Here is a 16,732-nt window from a genome sequence, read left to right as displayed (position 1 = left end):
TGCATATGGATATGTTTGTCTAGTGTGCGACCTTCCTTGTGCACAAAAGCCAAAGATGTTTTCTATGGGACACACAATAAAGGGTGTGTTCGCTTTGTAAAGAAGAGGTCACCGGCAGCCCACAAGCCCCACAGAATTGTGCAAATCCCCATACTTCCCATCATACCATGACACTGCTGTCCCATGGTACTGCAGTGCACCACAATGGTGCACGCGTGGATTGAGGGTTACTGGAGCCATGAAAGTCTGTGCAACAGTACGTTTATGATATTGTGTCCCTAGTGAGTGGAGTGACCACTGTGCAGAGTGGGATAGTGGCAGTATCAGGCATGGGTCTCAGGGACTTCTGATATGGTGTAACATGTCTCTCTATTACCTTAATCTATATTGTTGGGTCCTACGGCGTACTGGACGCACAGATGTACTGGCCAGCCACATAGACTTTGGGTTTCTGCATAGAAATGCCGCTCTCTTTGAATGCACACTGCTTGCTATTGGAGAATCCACACTATACCTCAAAAAGGGCCGCTTCTCTCTGTGACCGCTTCTGGCCACCTTGGTGAAATACTGTTTCTTTACAGCTTCAACTCGGTGCCAAAGGTCTATAAAGAGATGCCACAAAGCACAAAACAGTTTTGTTTGATGGCACCTTAGCTTTTAGGCACTCGAAGTGCATGTACAGACAACATATGAGCCATTACAACGCTTTGACAACCTGTAAAGGTAAATGCAAAGGGAATAACACCATTTGGGAAGCATAACAAATACTGTGCAATTCAAAGGCATCGTTAAGGCATCCAGTACACTTATTGTCAAGAAAATAAATAATGAAGGAAAACAAAGAACACAATTCTAGCATGTTTGAACTTCCTCTCCGACATGTCCCACCCTTTTCTTAGCATTCCACTCTGTAATACCAACCTAAAACACACGTAAAATGCTTCACATATCATCCTTAACAGGAAACATACATCACTGCTCATCTTTTATTACATTTCAAAAGTTTTGCCTAGACTCCTAATATAGGGCCACATGCATCAAGGTAAAAACCGGTCGCAAACAGGCAGATTAGCAGAAAATCGCAATTTAAGGAATCGCAAAATGTACGATTAAATTGCGATGCATTTAAGGAATCGCAAATTACGATTCCATAAATGCAATGCATTAAACAGAAAAAAATTCCGATTTCGCAAATAGGAATCACAAATTACTGTCAATCTAAAGTTGTTGGGAATTTGCGATTTCTTTGAAAAATGCATTAAAGTGCATTTTTCAAAGGTCCATGTTACACACACACACACACACACGCACATGCATGCCCTTGGGACATGTGTGTGTGCAACATGTGGATAAATTGCACTTTCAGGGGTGCAACAGGGTGTCCTTTTGGCACCCTTGTACCCTTGAAATTGCATGCGCAATTTGCGAGTACCTATTGGCATGCAATTCCCATTCATTCCTATGGGCCTCTAGGTTCTTAGGAATGAATCAGAAGCAATTCCTTAATTTCGACTCGCAATTTGCGAGACATAATTAAGGAATATATAGGAATCGCAATTTTTTTTGCGATTCCTACATGCATAGGCAATAGCCATTCTTAATTGCGTTTCCTTAAAAATTGCAATTAAAGAATCGCTACTGACTATTTTGATGCATGTGCACCATAGTGTTATAGCCCACTGCAGCGGGCTATACCAGCCATTAAAGGCCTGCAGCAGCATATAACATATGAGTGGGATTTTAATGACAGGCATACCCACTTCAGCTGGTTAGAAGGCTATTTGAACATTTTGCCCAACGGGGGTGGAATACTGCAATAAAAAAAACAAAAAAAAGCCTGCCATGAAACATAGGTGGCTCTCAGCAGCTTGTCTCTCCCTCCTTTGTTCAAGCTATGCATTTGTGTAAGTTACTGCGGGCCGTGCAGGTTCAGCAGTCACAGCCATGAAGGAACTGCAGGGGCTGTCCAAGGAGAGAGAGAGATGTCTCCACAGCCCCTCCCACTTCCACTGCTCTGCACAGTGCTTTGCTTCCGGTAGCAAGGCAAGGGAGGCATGGGAGCTGTGCAGACCCTCTTTCCCTGCTTCCACAGCCCTGGCTCGAAGGAGGGCGGGCAACTCTGCACTCTTTGCCATCGGCCACAGCCGGTTTGTCTCAGTGCCCTGTACAATTCCACACACTCAGAGAGGGAAAAGGCAAAGCAGGCTGTGGACTAGGGCAGGGGCCTCTCTTAGCGCACTCCCGAGGGTCACTCCCAGAGTCTGCAGCTCCATGACCTTCAATGGAGCGCTCAGCATCCCAACCCAAGTATGAGAACATGTCTGCAATGCAGCTGTGCAGCTTCCCACAAATCTGTGTAATAAGGATAGAATATAAAAACACATGTTTTAATCTTAGAGTTAATTGTACTGAACCATACAGGTGGGCATCTGACAGCTTCTAAAGCTGCTCTACAGGATGATCCGAGATCTCCTGCAATCAGCTCCTGTGGCACTGCCACTGCGCCTGCGTGAAACGGTCAGTACAGCATGATCTGTGCTGCTCAGCTGTGCGACATAGTTTAGTAAAAAGACGACCTTGCCCTTTTAGACCAGAAAATGACTTTCAGGCTCCCTTAATGAAACTTAAAACCAGCAGAACTGCCCTTTCCAAATTCTAGACCCACTCACTGAACTTTCCTTTAAGCCTTCGCGTGTGCACGGGGAAGATAACACCACACCCCCCACCCAGCCTTACTGAGAACAATAAAAAAATAACTCATTTAGATTTTTTATTAGCCTAACCTGTTGGTTACTGGCCAAAAACCATCTGGATATCTTGGACTTCTTCTATGCGCACCGTCCTGTTGCTTTGTTTCTTACATAGCATTGCTACCCCAAAGCATCACATAGTCCTTCCCCCGGCCCCATGGTACAATGACTCTGTATGAAAAGAAAAAATCCTGTAAACGCCTTGCGAGGGAGTGGCGGAAAATGTTTAATAAGGAAAATAAGAAAATCTATAAATCTGCTTTGAAAATCTACTAAGAAAAATGTGCTGTGAAGCCAAATGTTTGTTCTATACTAGTAAAATTGCTTCAGCAAAAAGCTGCCATAAGACTCTTTCAGGTAGTGAAACCCCTAGCAGAACCTGCCAGTAGTTCTGGTTACTCCTCTTTCTCAGTCCCAGTGTGAGGATTTAGTGGCTTTCTTCTTTAAAAAAATGGAAGGTATTCAGGCGGCCTTTCCGTAGGCAAGGGAAGCAAGTCGCCTTCCTCCCGCTAGTAAAGCAATTAGTGGTCTGGAGAAGTTTCAGCCTCTGGATTTGCCTTCTTTCAAGTCTATTCTGTCTTCTATTAGATCAGGATCCTCTTTCGACCCTTGTCCTGCGGCAGTTTAGAACAAACTTTCGGACCTTGTCTTGGAGAAGGATCATTCATTTATTGATCATATCCCTGCTGGAAGACAATGTCCCCAAAACTTGGAATACGACTCTAGTTACTCCTCTATTGAAAAATCCTAATTTAGACCCTCTCAATTGGTACAACTATAGGCCCATCTCCTCGCTATCTACCTTCTCTAAGGTGTTAGCGAAACATGTGATTCAACAGCTTAGTGAGTTCACAGAATAGTCTTCATCATCCCTCACAATCTGGGTTCCATTCAGGTCATAGCACGGTATCGGTCCTTCTTGGTGTCACAGACTTTTTCGATATCAATTGGACAATGGCGGATCTGCTGCACGGATTCTTTTAGATCTCAGCCCAGAATTTGACACGGTGAATAATAATATGCTCTTGCAAAGATTAGAAGGCATGGGAATACAGGATACAGCCTTTGCATGGTTAAGATAATTTTTGCAGGATTGCACCTTTCAGGTTCATACCAATCAGCACCAATCACAATCCTTCCCCCTCAGCAAAGGAGTACCCCAGGGGTTGACTGAGTCCACTGCTTTTCAATTGGTATGTCAGGCCTTTGGCAGATCTAGTTAAGAACTATGGACTCACACATTTCTCATATGCTGACGACACACACATTGTTGTATCATTGTAAGCCAAGGACAACCACAATGTGCAAGCTCAGTTCTTGCCTTAATCAAGTGTCAGCATTGATGGGTGCCAACTCCCTAAAACTAAATTGGTACAGATCTGAGGTCTTGTTGGGGGGAAATCCTTCTATTCATTGGGACGCCCAGCTGTGGCTCTCATCTATGGGCAGTCCTCCGAGTCTAGTGCCAGTCATACAAAAGTTAGGAATGTGGCTCAACAATAAACTCACTACGAGCCACCAAATCAATATGGTCACTGCCATTTGTTATAGCATTCTAAAATTGCTCAGAAAGATTTTATATTGTCCTCCCCCCCCTTGCTGCTCAGAGAATGGTAGTCCAGGCCTTGGTGATTTCCAGACTGGATTACGGCAATGTTTTGTATCTGGGCACAGGAAAAACTTTCTTAAAAAGCCTCCACACTGTTCAAAATGTTGCTGTCCGGCTTCTGCTTCGTTCTCCGAAATTGACCTCTACAGCCACTATGCTTCGAACACTTCATTGGTTACCCGAATGTGATGTAATATGCACAAATGCCTAGCAAACTCAGGACCTTCCTACCTTAGAGCATTTGTTTCCCCAGTACACGCCCGCTCACTCTTTGCGATAAAGTGATACCAAGTTGTCTGTAATTAACAGCATTAGGAAATCTTGCCAAGGGAGCGTGCCTTTTTTCGTTCTTGGTCCGAAACTTTGGAATGCACTCCCTTCCAGATTAAGGGCATGTCAGTCACTCTGTGTTTCGTAAATCTTTAAAAACATGGCTTATTCGTTGTTCAGAACGCCTTTAAATATGATTATCCACGAAGACTGGCAGGTTTGCAATCTTTCAGTAGGAGAGCTTAGCCCTTGGAAACCTCTACAAATCACATGTAATAATTATAATAATTATTAAATAACAGCACATGATCTTCCAAAACTACACTTTATACAGAACATCTCACACACTTCCAAAAAGAAACAGACATGCCACTTAGGTGGCTAGCAGAGATGCCACAACAGCATCCATTTAAACCTCCAACACACACCATCCCACAACAGTAAACATCTAAAGTGAACTCGGATCACCCACCAACACAGTCCACATAAACAGATGGAAATTAGGGCTTCGCAGCAATACCCAGTAGCTCCAGTATACACACACACACACGCAAACACACGCACAAAATGTGCTATGCCAGTTGAGTCAACCAGCATGTAATCTCCATAGTTAGACCTCCAGACACACTCTTCTACCTTATTACACATTTAATTGCTCAAAAGAAAACATAAGATAGTCACCTTGTCTACTGCCGAGTCCAGTCTGAGATGGAAGCTTCAAAGCCGGATGAGAAGGTAGCAAACCTGACTAACTACGAGACGCTGTGCCAATGGCAGAATGTGCATGCTACAGACCAGTATCATAAGTAATACGAGTAACTGCGCTTCGGAGTAAGGATCATAGGCACCAAATAGCGTTAGTACTTCCAATAATAAATGAAGAACTAAAACTGAAAACAGTGCATTTCCATACCACCAAGCATGAATGTCTGACTGCTGCGTGGGCCAACAAATCTATGGTACGGCGAGGTGCAGTTGGTATTGAGTTGTATGTAAGCTAGTTGGCTTGGGGCCCTGCCTATCAAAAAATACTGGAAGATTTACATGAATATACAAGCCCACACCACAACCAACATACTGAGGACAAAAACACATGCCCATGAAAGTTAGCTTTGACACACCTCTCAGGGCTTCTGTCTACTCACCTCACTTGGCTCGATGACTGCCACTTTCTCAGCTCCCACTTTCCTCTTCATGCGTGCACTCATAGTGATGCCAGCTGAGCCTCCACCTACCACAACCACCTCGTAGTATTCCTTGGCAGCTTGTCTGCTGGTCATGTGCAGTTGTCGAAAGCCCGCATTCTGGAACCCAGTTTTAAGTAAATGATGAGCACAGGAGACAAGAGGTGTTGCCCCAAGATTGGCCATGGCTGCTTAGCATGTATCTGTAAGAAAAGAGAGAAAGCAGCTGTTAACAGGCTGAGCCTACTCACAGAGTCCCAATAAGTGCTAAGAGATCTTTCCTGGCATGAACCCACACACTGGCGGTGAATGCTGCAGTGGATCAACAGCGTTGGCACTGCGGTGGGTACATTAGCATACAAAATAAAAGCGCTTAGGGGAAAATTTGAAAATGCAAACAAAAAATACTAACAGGTACTGCGTAAAAAAAGCCCTTTGTTGATATTATGATTGTATAGTATAATGTGGTAATGGCATTAATAGTGCTTCAACTCCAGACAAGGCACCACAGCGCATTAGTGGATGGGTAGCATGCTACACCCTGGGGGATTGCTTGGTTGGAAGAGTGTGGACTTGTAAGATGGCCTCTGTGGAAAGTACTTGGTGACATCACCAGAGTGATGCTCATATCCTCTTTTAGGTAGCGGTCTTTGGCGTTTAACGGTGGCAAAATGAGTGAACGATAGAATGCATTCACTTTACCTATATTTATTGTGAGCTAAAGGTAGCACGCCAACTACCTATAAGTAGCTCCCAGCCTTTCAAATTAAAAATCTTTGCTTGGTTGAAATCATATATGTGTGCCAAAATTGAAAAATGTGTATTCAAGATGAAAACATTCCTATTTTCAGAACTCATTAGCTGGTGTTTGGGGAAAGATTCTTGAAGTTCCAAATTATAGTTAAAACCGATATTTGAGTGATAAATTATGTGGCATCAGGGAGACCTATTACTAATATTATTAGCTTGGTGCTAGGGATATTACAGCTATGGCTGTTTTGTATTACCCACACAGAAGAAAAACCACATTGACAAAGCCTTTTTCACATCACTGCTAACAACCATGCTTGATGCACTGAAGTGGTCACAACTGGTAAACCTGCTAAGGTGGGTACTAACATATTGTTGTCTGATGTGGTCACGGTTACTAATATTAGTAGCTTGGGAAGGTTTTCCTTTGAAAAGAAGTAGATCTTAGGACAGAATAGGCAGGGGACTCCTGCCCTTTACTCACTTTTCAGGCATCGGTGGCAGACATCCAGGATAAATGCCCCAAAAGGCGCACCCAGGAGCGGCAAAGGAGACTTTTATGGGGTGCACTATTTACAGGCATCCAGGCTACATGCCAAGTGGGTGCCCTCTAGAGCAACAGGGGAGCAGCAGCACATGGTGTGCACTTGTTATGCTGACAATATCATACCAAAATATCTCAATGGGAGTCAATAAGGAAGGACAGTTTTAGCAGTAAATTAATTACACAAAAACACGTAGTCTTTTTAGGATTCCGGTATCTGTATTAACAAAAAGAATAGGAACTGTACATTACACAAAGAGTAAGAAGTAGCATAAACCACGTTTTAAATAGTGTACTAGGTGTAAAGTGAACACCTTGTGCTCGTGAATAAGAGTTATAATACGGCGCAAGTGAAACACAAAGAAAATGAAAATCAGCATTTGCTTTTGGAATTATTTTGTACAAATATTATGCATGAAAATGTATTTTATGATACAAGTAAGTGGTTAATGAATCATGGCATAATTAGCATTCCCAATTCAGCTGATACAAGTCGACGCCATTTCGACCTCCATAACTTCAGGTCATCCTCCGGACAATAGAACACAAGTGATCCCTTGGTGGCACTTGATCCCGCTCCCTCTCCCGTCCACTCGGCCCGCAACCTGGGTTTCCAGTTTGACGACTCCCTCTCATGCAAGACTCAGATTAATAAAGTGACCTCTGCTTGCTTCCTGAAGTTGCGTATGATTAGAAAAATACTTCCCTATCTCCCTCTGGACTCCCGCCGTACAGTCACCCATGCCCTCATCACGTCCCACCTGGACTATGCTAATAGCCTCTATGCTGGTGCTCCCCAATACCTGATTGACCGGTTGCAGATTGTTCAGAATGCGGCGGCCAGACTGATTGGCAATATTCCCTACCGTCAATCAGTAACCGCATATCGTAAGGAACTGCACTGGCTACCTGTGGCCAGCCGTATCCAGTTCAAGACCCTCACTCTGACTCACCGAGCCATCAACAATCGCGGACCAAACTACTTGAAAAAACGTGTCTCAATATCCCGTTCCATCAGATCTTTGAGATCCAATGACCTACGCCTTCTGATTTCTCCCCGTTTCAGACTATCCAGAATGGGTGGCAGAGGGTTCAGTGTCATTGCGGCAAAACTATGGAACGCGCTGCCAGTCGATCTTAGATTCTGTCCCTCCGAATCCATCTTCCGGGCCAGACTCAAAACTTGGCTCTTCTCTGGACTCTGATTTACTACGCTACTTCCCCTTCTTGCTCCTCTCCTCTCCTTTGGAGGTTCAGGTTCTAGCGCCGGGACACCCCTTCGGGGGTAGCTGTGCGCTCTATAAACTACATAAAATAAAATAAATAAAAGTGAGAAGATGGATTCCTCTCAGGCACCAAAGGCCCACTGCGGAGGCTGACAGGCTGGAATCGTCAAGTGCAGGGCCAGCACCGCTGGTCACCAGGGGGGAGGTAATGGATCCACAAGAATTACTCCGAAATATGGCATAGACACAGGGGAACCCTTGTCCCAGGGTCCAAAGGTACAATAATTTGAACAAATCAAAAGGGGGTCGTCCAGGTTAGGTCAGTTCTAGAATTTGATTCACCAACCCAGTCGATTACAAATAACTTGACGTCTTCGGCATCGGGCAGCGTACTCGCTGTAGATTCCGAATGAATCAGGAGTGAACCCTTTTGATTTGTTCTAACACATGCACTTAATGGAAATGGGGCCGATTTTAAAAAGAAAAAGATTTCCATTTTGAAACCTTCAGGGAGGGTGGTCGGTGGTACCCATATGCAAAAGGTTTTTTGAGGAAGCAAACACTGTTTTCTACCGAATCAGAGTTTGAGACTACAAAAACCCTTTGTACATCTAGAACCAACTTACATGCAGCAAAGAAGCAGGTAAGTCTTAAAGCCATGACTAGTGATAAGCTGCATACAAAAAGGTTACATTTCAGCTGTGACTTCTTTCCTTTCTTATGGCTTATAGGTCTATAAATCAAAAAGAAAAGTTTTGTTTACCTTCAAGAGTATTGTGCTCCGTCCCTCTGGCACCCCAACATCTACCTCCACTCTCCATCCTCCTTATAACCTACAACATACTCGTGGTAACACTTTTTTTAGTTGCACATTGTAATGATCCACACTTGAGATGTAACATACTGTGGTAATACCATGGAAATGGCAGACTCACACACCCTTCCTTCACTCTCACTAACATACATCCCTGCCCTCACACGTCATAGATCAGAGCTAGGACACATCATGAGGATGGTAATGTGCGCATGTTTATTCACCTGGGAGTGGCCAGCTCAAAACAGCCAAACGTTAAATCTCAAACACGAGATATGGTTTCATTTAAAAAGATAAGCGCAGCTGCTCAAATTAGAAGGCAACCGATAAAAGCAAAAGATCATTAAGTTAGATTGTGTATCTGACAAAAGGGCAGAGCTAAATTGACAGGTAAGATACAGCACTGTCAATATTTGTAGTTAACGAAAGCCCATATAATAAGTGAATGGCATGGCAAAGTCCGCTGCGGCTCATAGAGACCCAGCCCTCTGAAGTTTATAGCAGCCATAGGCAGGGTGAGGAGAGCTGTGCAGAACACAGTCCTTTGTTCCCTTCGATGTTTTTGCATCAGTTGGCAGCTTCTGAGCCTCAATTAAACTAAAATCTGTACTCAGCACTGCAACCTATCAAATGCTTGCTCCTACTCTCTGGCTACACATACTGCTGTATGTGGTAGGGCTTTCCTGGTAATACATACATGTTACATACAAACCAGGCCTAATTGTATGCCAACATGAGGGACACTAACTCTTCAGAGTGTTTATGCGTAAAGCTTAGAGAACTAGTGTTTTGAATGGTGAAGCTAGTTTTGTTCATGACTGCCATAATATTTTAGCTGCAGGCTGACATTAATCGTGCTAACAAAAATAAGAGAAGTAGAGCAAAAAGGAATCTTCCATTCTCCTGTCCAAAGAACTGTGTATAGTGATTAGCACTGCAAGGCCACCCAGCCTTACATGGAACAAACATGAAAAGAAGAAGGAAGCAGAATTGGTTTCAGTGACTTGTCTTTTGAAAGCATCGCTGTGCAGATATGAAATGTTGCGCAGGAGCTCCTCTTTCCCTCTCCAGAGAATCATTGGGAGAAAAGTATTAGAGAGGCCCATGAACTTAGCAGGGCACACAGACTGTGTTTATCCTTTGGCAGAATTTTTCAATTCTTCCATGTGACCGTTTTCCAATTCAGAGTACTTAATATTATAGTCAACGATGAATCAGACACTATGTTCCTCTTTAGATGCCTTATTTCCAGTTACTAGTAATACCGCCTGTGTCTTACCACAAGCTCTTTGTAAAGCAATCTAAAGGACATTACATTGAAGACTTTTTTTGTTCAGTGTGCTATCATTTCTTTCTTTACGAAATAATGAATAAGTCATCAATAAAGCGAGTCCACAGTTTGACAAGTTATAGCAAGGTAAGATTTCTCTGTCCAGAGAGCTTCTGCTTCCCATCAACCCATCATTAGATTTGTATATGTGGGGGGCCAACAAGGTCCCCAAAGCTGTACCTTGCTTTTGCAGATAGTGGGTGCCATTGAATATACAAATATTGTGATTTAAGCGGAATTCAAGCATTTCTAATAGCATATTAGAATGTTCCACGTAGCTTACAGATCTGGCTTTAAGGAAGTGCCTGAATGTATTTAAGTCATGTGAGTGTTGGATCGATGTGTTCAAAGAGACCACATCTATAGTTGCCATTAGGAAAGTATTATTTCAGGGTATGTCATGGATTTTCTTTAAAAAGTCCGTTGAATCCTTTATGTACGAAGGAAGTGCTGTCCTATACTGGAAGAGAATAATATAAACAAATCTCAAAGTATATTCTAGTAAGGAACCTATAGAGGTGACGATTGGGCACCCAGGTGGAATCGTTCATGTTTTTATGCACTCTAACCAGAAAATAAATAGTTGGTGTGATTGGATAATCGGTCTTCAAATATATATATATATATATATATATATATATATATATATATATATATATATATATATATATATATACACACTGAAAAAAACGTAGTTTTCAGGGGTGTTATAGTTAGCTGGACATTTCACTCGTACAAAACCATTGAAATTCCTCCATTATAGTTAGTTAGTGCAACTAACTATAACTCGCGCGCCCGCAATCCACTGCTGATGAAGTCACATATTACATCTACTAGATGAGGTCATCAGTGACGTCATTTGAGATGTCATCAGTGATGACACTGACCATGTCATGAATGATTTAATATGTGACATCAGCAGTGGATTGCGGGCGTGCGAGTTATAGTTAGTAGAACTAACTATAACAGAGGAATTTCAATGGTTTTGTACGAGTGAAATGACCAGCTAACTATAACACCCCTGAAACCTATGGTTTTTTTCAGTGAATTTCTAAGGTTTTTTAAATGCTAATTCCTAACTATAACATGTCTGAAACCTATGGTTTTTTCAGTGAATTTCAAAGGTTTTTTAAATGCAAATTGCTAACTATAACATGTCTGAAACCTATGTTTTTTTCAGTGAATTTCAAAGATTTCTTAAATGACAATTTTTAAATATAATAGTTCTATGTATTTTTTTGATACTGATTTTCTAATTTTTAACTATTTATGTTTACATATATTTTCTAAATTACATTATATTTTTTTAATATAAATGGAAAAACATTTTTTTATCAAATATTGAAACGATTATTTTTTTGAATATATTTATATTATTTTCTTTCTTTTCAAATTTTTTGGGGAGTCGCGCACCCAAAGCGTAACTTTCTCGATCGCTGCACGGAACCTAGCCGCCATTTTAGGATTGTTGTGTAGGATCCACGTAGGATGTGCGATGGGTGCGTATTTTCCTGCGCGATTGCTATGCAACCGGTACGCGACTCCAGGCACATATGCGACACATACGTATTACTTTAGGCAATGCTTGCGCGTGACGTCATATACGTGTTCGACGCGTTAGGAGTCACGCACCCAGCGCGTGCACACCAGGTGGCCGCGCTGAGCGCCATGCTGGATGCGCAACCCCTAATTTGCCCGTAAAAAAAATTAGCACCTATCACTAATTTCTATTCTCCCCGGGGACCCCATCCCCCGGGGCCTATGTACAACGTTGGCGACCGTTTTGCACACTTCTGTCATTGGGCTACATGTGGTTACATCTGGGTGATATTTGTGCTACATTTGGGCTCTTTTGTCTCTGGTGGCCATCTTGGGAGACTTATTTGTTATGAAGTTTCCTAATTTCCTCATTTACTACAGTCTCCTCAGTAGGAAATACTTTCAGTTTTTTACTTTGATTCCATCAAGAAGGCATTCAGATGTGTCACACATCTGCCATAAATTCAGAATGTTAGCACTCTAGTTGCTCATTAGATCACTGTAGTAAAGCTACTGCTCACCAGGGAAGTCTGCTGCTGGTATTGAAAGTGCATGTTTCTGTCTACATGTCAGAATTTTTTAATGAAATAGAAGAGGATTTGAGAAGTCACTCAAAACGTGCCCTAATTTTTCTTTCTGCAGCACTAATCATACTTTCTATGGCAAAATGAACCTCCTCATTTTGTTCCTTTTTAAATTAAAATGTTTTAAGAGTTACCACTTTATTCCAATCAAGATGGCTTCAGGTGTGCAATACGTTTGTCATAAGTAGGACTGTTAGCGCTCTAGTTGTTCTTTAGAACACTCTGGGAAGCTGCAGTAGAACACAAAGGAATCAACTGACAGTCTCTGCCCTTGTTGGATGTACATGTTTTACTGAGAATGTCAGACTTCATTCTCACATGACTGAGAAAGATAATGTGAATTTACAGAAAATATGCTCTCAGTTTAACTTATAGATCACCTTCCAAACCTCTGTGGGAAACGCATGAGAAAATAGTTCTCTCCAACATGATTCATGATATCCCAGCAGAAGGCTTTCTATTAACTGCAATGCTTTTTAATGAGGTGCTATCATGTATATTGGTCCCAAGATGGCTGCCAACACTTCTTATGTGAAGTGCTGACAGCCAAGCAAATCTCACGATGAGATGTGTGGTTAGGCTCCGCCCAGATATGTGATTTTACTTCTCAGAAACTACTGAACAGATTTACATCATTTAACCAAAAGGCACGAGTGTGAACCAAGGGCCACCTCTTTGCCAAATTTGGTGTAATCCCGTTCAGCAGTTCGGGCTGTAGCTGCGATTAAAGGTTCCTATGGAAAATTGCATGGGGAAAACACATTTTGGGACCCCCCTTGACGAATCACCCCGAGACTTTCAGGATAGGAGTGGACCGGAGCGCCCCACCAGTTTTGAAAATTTCGCTAAGATTCGTCAACCGGCGCCAAATTTATTCCAAATAGAATGTTGTGGATTTCTTATGGATAATAGGTCCTAACTATAACTACCTACTGGCGACCCCCTGTAGGTTCTATGGTTCTATCTATCTATCTATCTATCTATATATATATATATATTACCTACTGGCGGTCGCCAGTAGGTAGTTATAGTTAGGACCCCTTTTCCATAGGAAATCGGCAACATTCTATTTTGAATAACTTTGGCGCCGGTCGACGAATCCTCGCGAATTTCTCAAAATAGGTGGGGCGCTACGCTCCGCTCCTACCCTGAAAGTCTCGGGGGGATTCGTCAAGCGGGGGCTGAGATAAAAGGGGGGTCCCAAAACGCGTTTTTCCCATGCATTTTTCCATAGGACCTTTAGACAGGGCTACAGCCCGAACGGCTGAACAGAATTACTAGAAATTTGGCAGAGAGGTAGTCCTCAGGTCAAGGAAGTGCCTTTTGTAGGTTTGGTGTAAATCTGTTCAGTAGATTCTGAGAAAATAGCCTTTAAATCAATATATATATCTGAGCCAGCTTACGGTACGCTTACCGTAAGCTTACCGTACGCGTACGGTGGCGTGCGCGAGCGCGATTCTGATTGGCTCTTAGATCTTAGTAAACATTCCAAACAGCCGAAACCAGGAAGCGGCGGCCGCCATTTTCTCTCTCGCACTGAGAGCTAGGTTGTTAAATAAAACCAATATACATGTAAAGGGGCTGTTTAAACAGCTCCCACACACATAGCCATGTTGAGGGAGTCCCCAAAGACCCCCCAAGGCCAAAAATGCAATTTTAATTTTTTCGCTAATTTCGCCGATTACGCTTACCGTACGCGTACGGTAAAAAATATTTTAAAAAAACACTATCCACACTCACCCCACCCCCTGTGCTTTTGTTGGCCGGAGGCCACCAAATGTGCAGGGCTTATGAGAGGTTTGAAAAACCACAATATTTTAAACAAAAATAATAAAAGAAAAAATTAACAACACTCTCTCCACCCCACTTATAAAAATTACGAAAAATTAAAATATTACCTTTCAAAACGAAGTGCATCATATGTCCTCCATGTGCGCACGGTGCGCGAAGCGCACCGCGTGCTTACTGTGCGCGCACGGTGCGCGAAGCGCACCGTGCGCGCACGGAACGAACTGCGTTAAGTGGGCGCGCACGCCACGAATGGCGTAAAGTAACTTAGCATTTAAAAAACCGTACAAATTCACTGAAAAAACCATAGGTTTCACACACGTTATAGTTAGGAATTAGCATTTAAAAAACCTTGCAAATTCACTGAAAAAACCATAGGTTTCACACATGTTATAGTTAGCGGAAATTTTACTGATAAAAAACCAGTGAAATTCCCCCGTTATTGTTAGTGTAGGCAACTATAACTCACGCGACCGCAATCTTCTGCTGATGACATATGTGTCTTTATGAAAAAAAAATATTTGAAATATATGTATAGCTAAAAATGTATGGAAGAAGACATGGGCAAATAAGTGTCTAAATACAGTATTAGCATCAGCAGAGGATTGCGGTCGCGTGCGTGCACGGCACTAACTGCGTAAAGTGGGCGCGCGCACGGCACTAACTGCGTAAAGTGGGCGCGCGGTGCGCGAAGCGCACCGCGTGCTTACTGTGCGCGCACGGTGCGCGAAGCGCACCGTGCGCGCACGGAACGAACTGCGTTAAGTGGGCGCGCACGCCACGAATGGCGTAAAGTAACTTAGCATTTAAAAAACCGTACAAATTCACTGAAAAAACCATAGGTTTCACACACGTTATAGTTAGGAATTAGCATTTAAAAAACCTTGCAAATTCACTGAAAAAACCATAGGTTTCACACATGTTATAGTTAGCGGAAATTTTACTGATAAAAAACCAGTGAAATTCCCCCGTTATTGTTAGTGTAGGCAACTATAACTCACGCGACCGCAATCTTCTGCTGATGACATATGTGTCTTTATGAAAAAAAAATATTTGAAATATATGTATAGCTAAAAATGTATGGAAGAAGACATGGGCAAATAAGTGTCTAAATACAGTATTAGCATCAGCAGAGGATTGCGGTCGCGTGCGTGCACGGCACTAACTGCGTAAAGTGGGCGCGCGCACGGCACTAACTGCGTAAAGTGGGCGCGCGGTGCGCAAAGCGCACCGCGTGCTTACTGTGCGCGCACGGTGCGCGAAGCGCACCGTGCGCGCACGGAACGAACTGCGTTAAGTGGGCGCGCACGCCACGAATGGCGTAAAGTAACTTAGCATTTAAAAAACCGTACAAATTCACTGAAAAAACCATAGGTTTCACACACGTTATAGTTAGGAATTAGCATTTAAAAAACCTTGCAAATTCACTGAAAAAACCATAGGTTTCACACATGTTATAGTTAGCGGAAATTTTACTGATAAAAAACCAGTGAAATTCCCCCGTTATTGTTAGTGTAGGCAACTATAACTCACGCGACCGCAATCTTCTGCTGATGACATGTGTCTTTATGAAAAAAAAATATTTGAAATATATGTATAGCTAAAAATGTATGGAAGAAGACATGGGCAAATAAGTGTCTAAATACAGTATTAGCATCAGCAGAGGATTGCGGTCGCGTGAGTTATAGTTGCCTACACTAACTATAACGGGGGAATTTCACTGGTTTTTTATCAGTAAAATTTCCGCTAACTATAACATGTGTGAAACCTATGGTTTTTTCAGTGAATATATATATATATATATATATATATATATATATATATATAGAGAGAGAGAGAGAGAGAGAGAGAGAGAGAGATCGAGATATATATATAGAGATATATATCTATATATTCAATGAAAAAAACAAAGGTTAAAGTAACATTAAAAGGCGAAATGTTTAGTAATAATGTAATATTTTAAATTCGAAAAATCACAGAAATTTACCAGTTATTGTTATGGTTACCTCATGTAACTATAACTCGTGCCCTAAGCCAACTTTAACTCGCGCCCTTGCCGTGCACAATTATCTTATCAATAGGTTAATTCCAAATGTTGCAGTGATATCGTCAATGATGTCATAAAAGATGTCATGAGTGATATAATATGTGGGGTAATTAGCAGTGCATGGCGAGGGTGCAAGTTATAGTTACCATAGAGCATGAGTTATAGTTACTTGAGATCACCATAACTATAACTGTTGAATTTCTGTGTTTTTTAGAGTTTAGAATGCTACATTCTTACTGAACATTTCACATAACTATAACGTTACTTTAGCCTTTGGTTCTCTCAGTAAATTTCTAG

General features: G+C 42.2%; 1 protein-coding gene across 1 annotated transcript in view; it reads right to left on the bottom strand.

The window, feature by feature from the left end:
- The window catches only part of SQOR (sulfide quinone oxidoreductase), a 199,970-nt gene that overhangs the window by 142,370 nt on the left and 40,868 nt on the right, over positions 1-16,732 (bottom strand). Inside the window, exon 2 of the mRNA XM_085644239.1 lies at positions 5,775-6,016. Coding sequence (XP_085500365.1) covers positions 5,775-5,999 — 225 coding nt within the window. The 5' untranslated portion in view covers positions 6,000-6,016. The remainder of the gene's footprint in view (positions 1-5,774; positions 6,017-16,732) is intronic.

This window comes from Triturus cristatus, chromosome 3_1 (assembly GCF_964204655.1).
Source record: "Triturus cristatus chromosome 3_1, aTriCri1.1, whole genome shotgun sequence".
In the NCBI taxonomy this organism is placed as follows: Eukaryota; Metazoa; Chordata; class Amphibia; order Caudata; family Salamandridae; genus Triturus; species Triturus cristatus.
The sequence above is the reverse complement of the archived record's forward strand: the minus strand, read 5'-3'. Positions and strand labels throughout refer to the sequence as shown.